The sequence below is a fragment of the Cucumis sativus genome, chromosome 3 (assembly GCF_000004075.3).
Source record: "Cucumis sativus cultivar 9930 chromosome 3, Cucumber_9930_V3, whole genome shotgun sequence".
NCBI classification, from domain to species: domain Eukaryota; kingdom Viridiplantae; phylum Streptophyta; class Magnoliopsida; order Cucurbitales; family Cucurbitaceae; genus Cucumis; species Cucumis sativus.
This window is the reverse complement of record NC_026657.2, coordinates 21,269,886-21,279,788: the sequence shown is the minus strand read 5'-3', so window position 1 is coordinate 21,279,788 and position 9,903 is coordinate 21,269,886. Positions and strand designations below refer to the sequence as shown.

Genomic DNA, 9,903 nt, shown 5'->3' with positions numbered 1-9,903 from the left:
TTATTTTTAAAACTTGGGATGGTCAAATAGTAATTTTGAAAGATGTTACGTAAAGGTGGTGTAAAAACAATTCGTTTTTATTTATTTAGTGGGGAGGGTTAATAAAGAAAATCTACTTTATTTATTTTTTTATTTGGTAGTTTTTAGCCATCAGAATTTCCATCTCGAGCTTTGTGCATAAAAAAAAACTGATGTAAAGATGAAGATTTTGATGATCGGAGGGCTGGGAATGGAAGTGATTAGGGGTGTGAGTGAGTACACAATACACATTACTGAATGATCTGAGGGGGCAGAAGGAGACAGAAGAGACATGATATGATTGGATATTATGGCTCTCACTTTCTCTGTTTTATCAAACTCATCTCACCCCTCCCCATTTGCTGCTCTTTTCATCCATCCACCATTCCCATTTTCATATTCACTAACACACACATTTCAACCTTATTCTCTAATCCCCTCGTTATACATTCAAATAACCCAATTCAATTTCATCATTCTACTTCCTTTTTTTTTTTTTTTTTATTAATCTTAATTAAACATTCAATTACAACTCTAATCTATACCATTTTTAACAAATGTTTCCCCATCCCAAACCTCTATTTATTGTTTTTATTTTTTATTTTACAAAAAACAGTATATTACTTGCTCGTCACAAAAACATGCATTTTTAAAAGTATAGATGTATAGTCTACTAAATAAATGAATAAATCATTTAATCACATGCGAATAATTGATGAGATACTATATTATTTTATGAAAGAATCAAAGTTGGAAAGTGAAGAATTTAACTTGTTGTTTGGTACATTAGTTCACAACAAAATGTATCTTCATCTCTCTTAATCTATATATGAATGATTAACTGTATAGTTAATAAAAATCCATAACTTATAAAGATTTATTAGTAAGAAAGACTATAAATGTTCAATTTTATTATATTTGCTATGTTTTAAAAGTATCGTTACGTAGTTAAGTAATTGTTAATCCTAAAAGTCTCATCCACTATAAATACCCTAAAATACTAATCTAATGATTTAATAGATTCTTATGTCTAACTAACAACTCAATTAAACAAAAAGTATTTTCTAAAAATAAAAAAAAAAACCATACCTTTAATAATAATGATATTAAACAAACATAAGCTAGGCTCTCTAAAAGTAAAGTTGTAACTTTGTTACACAGACAAAATTTAAGATATTAGTGTTCATAATTAGTTTAGTTTATGTTAACATGAATATATACTCAAAATCAAGTAAATGATATTATTTTATAATTAATGAAGTAGGACTTTTTGAAAGAAAAAACTATAGGGTACGAAAATAATAAACCTAGAGTTTTAAATTAAACACAAAAATGTCCTACCACCTCGTGACTAGTCGTGTTATATTAAATAACCCCACTTGATTAAACAAAAATTTATTGTAATTAATCAACTATAGACATTGACATTAATTCTAAGGAAAGTTAAAAGTGCATATTCTTAATATTCTTACTCTATTCTATTCTCTTCCCTCTAAGTTAAATTAAACTAATGTTATCGCTAAACTACCAATTACATCATGATTGACGTAATTACCATGTGTATGATCTTAAAAAACAAATTGATAATTACAAGACAGAGTGATAATGTCTATTATACACCAAACTTTTTCAAACTAGTATACATCATATTTGCATTCAAATTTTATGAATCGTAAATTTGAATCAATCGATCTTTTGTTTAATTTGTATTAAATTTAATGTCGAGAAAGAAATCTATCAATTTATTTCTCAGTACACCATCATAATTTAATTCTATCATTATCTTTATTGTTATTAACTTTTTTTTTCCTCTAACCTTGCGGAACATTAATGCGTACAAATATACATTTTCTTTAAAATTAAAGTACTCTTTCAAACTTCATACGGTGCATACTTTATGTAAAGGACATCTTATTCAAGGGTTTTTTCTTCTCTTTTCGAGAAAATATTACTCACACCATTTAAGATTGGGTTCAAAGTTTTTTTTTTTGTTTTAAATATTTCTTTTATTAAAGTTTTTGATCAATTCAATGAGTACGACTATAGTTTCAAACGTGAAAACTATTCTAAATATTTACAAATACAAACAAAAAAATTTGAATGATGGATATTGATTTTCATCGTGGATATACACTCATAAAAACATGTAGATAAATATTAAAATTTTATTGTTTTTATAAACATGTTAGTTTATTTTAGTATGACTATTCTGTTGTTTGGAAATAATGAAGGCATATTGCATAATAGCAACTTTCATTTTCTTTTAAAATTTGTTTTATTATTGAAGGAGACAATAATGAACCTTTAAATTCTACAGGATTGACTAATAATTACTTTGAATATACACAACAATACCATCTTCTATAATCACTAGATTGTAGCATTGCAATACATTGTCACAAAATAATAAAATAAAATAAAGGAAATACAAAATTTATAGCATTTTTATCAGCCATATAAAAAATAATGGTTATTGATTATGTCAATTTTTGGCTAAGAAAAAACACACGAGATCTTTCCATGATAACAATATTAAATTTGTAGGTTAAGAAAGAGATAATTTGTAAATTAAAGAAGAAAAAAAACTTTGATCCTTAAGCCAAATAAGAATATTATATAATAGAGAAGTCAGAAATTCCTAGATACCTCATAAAAAATAACTCAATGGTGCATTTTATTGAAAATTTGATACAAAATTTATCTTAGTCCAACTAGAATTAGGATATCAGTTTCCTTATCTCATATAAAACAAGTTAATTTTCAAAAACTAAATTGATTAGAGTATGCATTTTGACATTCCTTTTTAATTAAATTTGGAGACAAGTTAAAGGATGTGTGGAGAGCGCTGGTAAGTTTTTGACCTAAACCATCACGATCATTTTAAAGTCCAAATGGGTAACAGTAAGCTTTGGTCATCAAATAGACAAGGTTAACTTTAGTCTCATCGTTACTCATCTTTGAACAAACCCGAGGCCAAGAAGATTGATTTAGATCTTCGATCCAAATCATTATCTTTCCACGACCTAAATAGGTCATAAAATATGCTTTGATCATAAATGGAGATTATCCTAGACCTCATATTTGACGAGGTTGACTAGGCTATTTTGTTAAGTAACATATTACATGTTGATATATAAATCATAGTGGTTAGTTCAACCAAACAAAATTTAACATTTAATTTAAAGAGTGTATTATCTCCTTTTACACACTTTTATTCATGTTAATCAATCTACTTTTAAATTACTTTTTCTTTAAAAAGAATTGGCTCTTTATTGTCGTAAAATGAAAACAAATTAGTCAATCAAAATCATTATTTTGTAAGTATAAAAACTAAAGTTAATGAGAAATAATGAATAAAAACTCTGAAAAGAAAAATAAAGATGGTAAATAGTTTGTTTTTGGGTTAAAAGTAAAGAGTTTTTGTATAATTATATCACATAATTAAATAGTAGAGCAGCAACACTAACTTAAATTCGTGGAAAACATGACATTATTAAAGTTAGTGAATCTACATCAATTCTTATTATGGTATTTGATGTTTTATTCAATCGAAATTCAATATAAGCCAATAATTGAAATGATGTCATAATATTAATTCTTTTTTTTTTATATGATTAAACAATTAAGTAATATAACAGTATATTAAACAACACTAAATTAAATTTAATGGCTTCATTATGTTTTTGTTAAATATAATTAAATTAGCAACAAATCTGACTTCATCCTCTACTTTTTGCAAATATGTTAGAAAACTGAACCCAATTTAAAAAAATAAAAGAATAATTTTTAAAAACATGTTTTTCATTTTGAAATTATGATAAGAACTTGTCTTTTTAAAAGATGCAAAATGTGTAAGTAAATGAGAGGAAATATATTTAATTTTAAAAATATAAAACAAAAAAAACTGATAAAAAGTTTAGTTGTTTAAAACAAAGGGTAGTAAAAAAATAGAAAGAAAACTAGAAATAAAAGAGGTACTATAAACTTAATTATTTAACACAACACACACACACAAATATATAAATATATATATATTAAAGTAAAGACAATATTTAAGTTTGATGCATATATTTAAAATAATAAAAAAACAAAACATTAATTTATGTGCATGAATAAAATGTGAAAGATTGAATAGCCAAACTCATAATTGAATATCGGAAGGCAAAACAACGTAAGAGTTCCGAAAGAAAATAAAAAAAATGTAAATCTGTATATTTAAAGAGATGTTAAGAAGAAGGAAAGAATGTCAAAAGAAAAAGAATAAAAATGAATGAGAGTGAAAATAAAAAATGAAGTTTCTTCCCCACAAATGCAGGCATGTTGGATGTTTGGGTTGGTGTGCAAGTTAGGCTAAATCTGTTCTTGCTTACCACTGCCATTTTCACTCAGTCCTCAAAAAAGTTCAACAAACAAAAAAAAAAAGAGAGAAAGAAACTTTTTGAGAGAGAGTATCTTTTTTTAGCACGCTTTGCTTCCTCGTCTGATTAATCCCTCCCTCCCTCCATTTCTTCTTTTCCTTTGTTGCGTGAATAATCCTCTAAATACCCTTCTTCTTCTTCAGAATCTCTTCTTTCTATTTCTCATTTTCTCCTTCTTCTTCTTCTTCTTCTTCTTCTTCTTCTTTTACTTTCTTTTTAACCTTTTAATACCAATTTTTCTCCTCAACCCTTCCAATCCCATCTCCCTTTCTTTCTCTTCTCTCTGGTTTATGCTTTACTAACCCTTTTCTTTACTTCTTTCTTCAATCCCCCTTTTTGTTTTTTTCCCTTTTTGATCGTTTTTGTGTCACTTTGCGATTTGGGTTTTGTTTCTTTTGATCTCTTCCTCTAAATTTTCGCATTACTACCTCTGTTTCCTGTTTTAAATCTGTTCTCTCCCTTTTCAACTCAGTTTCTTTCCTAATTTCTCCATACTTATCATTTTTAATCGTTTGTCTCATTTGGGTTATCTCAAAATCTTTCAATGGGGATGAATGGGTGTTCTGAGAAAGATGAGGATTACCCTCAGCTGTTGGATTTGATCCCCAAAGACCGGCAATGGCTTGCTACCGGAGATGTCGCCGGAAAAGCCAACACCTCAGATGACAAGAAGCTTGAACTGAGGCTTGGTTTACCTGGAGAAGGTGATTGGTCTGGTAAAGGAAGGGATGATTCTGTTCCTTCTTTTGGGTACTTTCCCGTTTCTCGAAAATTTACTCCCTCTGAGAATCCATGGCCTCCGCATCCTAATTTCCTTGGAAAGCTTCAACCCACTAAAATTTCAGGCTTTTGTCTGTCAGCAATGGGAAAAGAAGGAGTGTCACAGCCCTGTTGCACTAAAATGGGAGATCTACATAATGCTGAAGCTAAACCATTTCCTTCCTCAGTAAACATAGCTGTTTCTAACAGTTCTCAAAAAAGGTAGCACCTCTCTTTCTTTTTCCATATTAGTTTTATTCTTCATGACAATTGAAAATTGAAGCATGTGTAAAAGGACAAAGGTTTTATCACAGGTTTGTATTGTTCACTGTGGTCCTCCTGGTCCTTGCATTTTTTTTTCTCCTTTTCTTTCTATTTTGTTAATGAAAATGGGTCTAGTTTTATCTTTCCTTTGGCTGTTTGTTTTTTGGCCTTGGTCTTATCCAAAGGTTCTTCTCATTTTGTTCAATTTTTTAAGCTCAGTTTTGTTTCAATTTCTAAATTTAGTCAAGTGAATGAAATTGGCTTATAAGGGTCAAGTTCTTGGTTTATTTTGATCTAAGTGTAAATGGACAAGTTGATGAACAAGACAACCCACCTAATTGCCCTTTGTTTTTTTTGTAAAATGGAGCAATTTTCAGATGTTACAACTTTTACTTTTGATTAACAGTGGATGTTTTTTTTTCTTATAATTTTGTTATGTTTTTCTATTAATGTCTTCTTTTTTCCAGTTGTCGCCATGTTTGCTATTTCTGTGCCTTTTATTTTTGTCAGTATCAACTTTAGTTGGAATTCTCTGTTTACAAAGAATCAGGTTCTGAAATACACTAATAATTCTTCATCTTTCTGAATGAAATTCAAAGGACTGCACCTGCCCCGGTTGTGGGATGGCCACCAATTCGTTCGTCGAGAAGAAATATTGCTAGCAGCAGCTTCTCGAAGCCTGCGTCCGAGTCCTCAGATGCATCCCCAAGCAAACTCCCTGGACCGGGGGAGAAACCGGTTGATGTTGGTGGAAAGGGTTTGTTTGTGAAGATCAATATGGATGGAGTTCCTATTGGTAGGAAAATAGATCTCAATGCTTATGACAGCTATGAAAAGCTTTCTTTTGGTGTTGATGAACTCTTCAGAGGCTTACTTGCAGGTAGTCTACCCAAGAATTTTTCAGGTTATTCTTGATTTCATATCAGTTATGTTAATTTATATTAGTTCTAAAAACACCAAACCTTATTTGAACATTTCAACTGTTTTTTTTTTTGTTTCCAAAATTGGTTCAGCAAATTGTGTTTGTATTATGAATTTGTGACTCAAATTCTCTAATTAGTTTCACTATTTGTAATTGAGACAAAAATGCCTATGTTCAACATCTATTACTGTTAAACTCTTTCGAACAAATTGACATGGAAGACTCTTAAAGTTTCATTGTATAAAACTTTTTGAAATTCTAGTTTATCTTTAGCCAGAACCCTACAGAGATTCTCAAGTACATTTAGTTGAAGTGTTAACTAGTTTATTGAAGTCCATATTCGACTTTTCAAACATGTTTGACTTTTTTGTTTTTCCTTGTTGATGAGGATGACTAAACTTGCCTGTTTGTTCCTCCTGTCTACAGCTCAAAGAGATTCCTCAGGTGGTGGCGTTTTGAACAAGCAAGAAGAAGAGAAACCGATCACGGGTTTGCTAGATGGAAGCGGGGAATATACTCTTGTTTACGAGGACAACGAAGGAGACAGAGTTCTTGTTGGCGATGTCCCTTGGCAGTAAGCATATTTCATCTCTTTCTTTAATAATAGGACATGAAAACTGCAGTAAAGAAATGGTGAAAGAACATACACACACACACACAAAAGCAAGTTAATAACAAATTGTTATTAAACACCGTCTTAAATGATCAGTTTCAACTTCTCGAAACCTTTCTTTTCATTTGTTTTGTTATAGCTCTTGTACATTATTTTAATTTCTCATCAGCTCCAATGAAAAGCTGACTTATGTTAGGCATGTATAAATGGTATCTCAAACATGGATTGAATTGAAGCATGCTTTATAAACTATTGTTATAGACAAAAACATTATCAAGCAAGAATAGTACATGTTTTTCAGCACCATTAACAGTAGAAATTTTCCAAATCCTCCCTTCTCTTTCAGAATGTTTGTTTCGACCGCGAAGAGGCTGCGTGTGCTCAAGAGCTCTGAATTACCCTCCTTGAGTCGTGAGTTCAAACACAATTAATATTCTTTTTTTTTCTTCATTTGATACTTCAATTTCATTAAATTAGAGACTATTTGTTTGATTACAGTTGGCTGCTCGAAGTCACAGAAGATGGTGCACGACCCTTCGACTAAGTGAAGGAAGAGATTTTTAAATCTGAAGTTTGAGAATAGACATTTGAATGTTACCTTCTATAATTTGGCATCTAATATTATTATGAGGTTGAAGAAAGTGAAGAGAAAATTATCTCACTAGTAGTAGCATGCTTAATCATCCATCCCCATAAAGTTTAATGGGTTATGCTTTTGGTTTTGTAATTTCTGTAAGTTCTTGTGAAATCAATCTGTCATCTTTTTCCTTTTGTAGAAAGCCTGAGTTAACCAAGTTGTTTTTGCATTGTAACACCAAACAAATGAGTGATTTGGAGTTTTAATATAAATCCCAGTTTAATCGGAGAATCCATCATTCTCCAATACAACTTTTAAGTTGGAATTTGTTATCAACACAAAAAGGAAAACCCTTTTTAGTTTGAATCTATATGATTTGGTTATAATTTAGCAGAAGTTGTGGATATATCAGCGTTAGAACATGGTTCGAATCTCAATCTCCATCCGAAGCAAAAGATCAATAATCAAGAACGTATAAATTTAAATGAGATAACTACAAATAAAGGTTGAAGTGGGTTACTTTCATTAATGATTCTATTCCAATTTCGTAGGGAAGAGTTAGAAGTGAACTTTCCACTTAAAGTCTTGGATCATATATGATCTATTTCATACAAGAAATGAGAGAACATAATTTGAAAAGGGTTTTTTTTGAGTTGGGAAAAAGTGAGAAAAAAGGTGGGTTTCAGTTCAAAAGATGAAAGGAAGGAGGCATTAGGGCGATGATGGTTACAAGAGCATAAGGAATGGGAACAAAGGGGTTGTGGTGGCATCCATCATAGTGTGTCATTTTCATTGAGAACTGCCTAACTTTGGGCCCATAAACTGACCAAGTCTTTAGTCATTTTCTCATCTTAAGTTGTGGTCAGGGCTACACAACATCTCAGACTCTATCCTTTGACAGCAACATTGCATTGTGCTTGAGATAGTTATTTAAGAGCAATAATGCTTGTAAGTGAACTACTTGTTACCATTTAAAACAAAATCAAAAATAACTTTTTTGAAAAGTAAATTTTAAAGAGTGGTGTCTAAACTATTTTATTATAGATAAGAAATAGTAAATATTGTAATAAAGAGGAAGGAGAGTGATGAATATAGATTACTAAATACTCTAACAAATAAGAGTTTTAAATCGTTTTATTGTAGTTAATTGTATATTACAAATAGTTGTAAACACCAACATTATTACATTTGGGACACTAGACATGAAGTGAGTGTAATATTCTACTACACCAACTTCAAGTTGCGAGTCCAATAGCCCTCTCAAGTAGAAGTAAATACAAATTTGATTCATTGTTTTAGTTATACACTTTAGCTCCCTTAATATTTGACAAAACACCTATATAAATTTGGACTTTAGGAGACTTATTTTTTATGAATGATATGTAATTTATAAAAGTGAATAGGTTGATGCTTGAAGAAATGAAGTTTATTTTTAATAAGTTTAGAGTTTGGTTTAGTTTCTTAACTATTTAATTTTAGAAATAAATTATTTTAAGGAATTAAATTGTTTAAAAACTATTCAAAACAAAATTTAAAACACTTGTAAGTGGTGTTTGGTGATATGTAATGTGTTAAGTTTGTAATGTAATCCAAAACTCATGTTTTAATGAAGCATTTTGAGTTCGATTTATAATACAAAACTTATTTCATTCTACAGTTTTATATCAAACCATCTTTTTTCTGTTTTTACTTTTCACGATCTTGTTTTCAATTTTAAATATTATAAAGATTTACAAAAAAACACTTTTTATTTCCTTTAAACTTTTGAACTAAACATCTATTAGCTCTGCCCAATATACTGCTACTACTAGCAGTGAAGATATATTTGTCAATAGAATCTCTTCTTGGGGTGAAGTCTATAATAGAAGAATCTATTAAAATATTTGATTCATTTGGTTCATCTTTATGGAAATAAATGAGAAAAATAAAAGACTTCTTTTATCCACAACTTTAACGAACATATGTTACTTTTTAAATTAAAAGACAACATGGATTGAAATTCAGATGTTTCCATTAATAATGTTTTGATTAAAAAAACTAATATCATCAAAGAAACCTTAGCTCAATAGCAATTGACACGGTCTTCTATTTTAGAAGTAAGAAACTTGATCTCTGATCATTTCACAATTGTAATGAAAAAAGAGCAAAGTATAATTATAGTTTTGTTGTTATAGACTTGTGTGGAACAATCACTTTCTAAGTGCTTAAAACACTTTTTTGAAAGCTTTGATTATCATTCAACGTTCGTTTTTGCTTTCTCTAGTTTGTGCCTCACATCCATACACATCATAAACACTTTAACCTTGTACTATAAAAAACAAACAATTATTAT

General features: G+C 29.6%; 1 protein-coding gene across 2 annotated transcripts; it reads left to right on the top strand.

Annotated features, from left to right (window-relative positions):
• The first annotated feature begins 4,257 nt into the window (after nt 1-4,257).
• Nucleotides 4,258-7,889, top strand: LOC101209970 (auxin-responsive protein IAA26). 2 transcript variants are annotated; one of them, XM_031883056.1, is made up of 5 exons: nt 4,258-5,417; nt 6,059-6,363; nt 6,808-6,955; nt 7,341-7,405; nt 7,493-7,889. In XM_031883056.1, exons 1-5 carry the CDS (start codon nt 4,981-4,983, stop codon nt 7,540-7,542), a joined length of 1,005 nt encoding a protein of 334 aa, XP_031738916.1. In that variant the 5' UTR covers nt 4,258-4,980; the 3' UTR covers nt 7,543-7,889. The 2 variants fall into 2 exon arrangements, with proteins under 2 accessions (XP_031738916.1, XP_004150768.1); XM_004150720.3 differs by having other exon boundaries at nt 4,267-5,417; nt 6,059-6,339.
• The last annotated feature ends 2,014 nt before the right edge of the window (nt 7,890-9,903 follow it).

What these genes read in the sequence shown, in the direction of transcription:
- LOC101209970 (XM_031883056.1), top strand. Translation starts at nt 4,981, where the DNA reads ATGGGGATGAATGGGTGTTCTGAGAAAGATGAGGATTACCCTCAGCTG. An exon ending in TCTAACAGTTCTCAAAAAAG is followed by an intron (nt 5,418 to 6,058) that starts GTAGCACCTCTC and finishes TGAAATTCAAAG; the next exon opens with GACTGCACCTGCCCCGGTTG. An exon ending in TGAATTACCCTCCTTGAGTC is followed by an intron (nt 7,406 to 7,492) that starts GTGAGTTCAAAC and finishes GTTTGATTACAG; the next exon opens with TTGGCTGCTCGAAGTCACAG.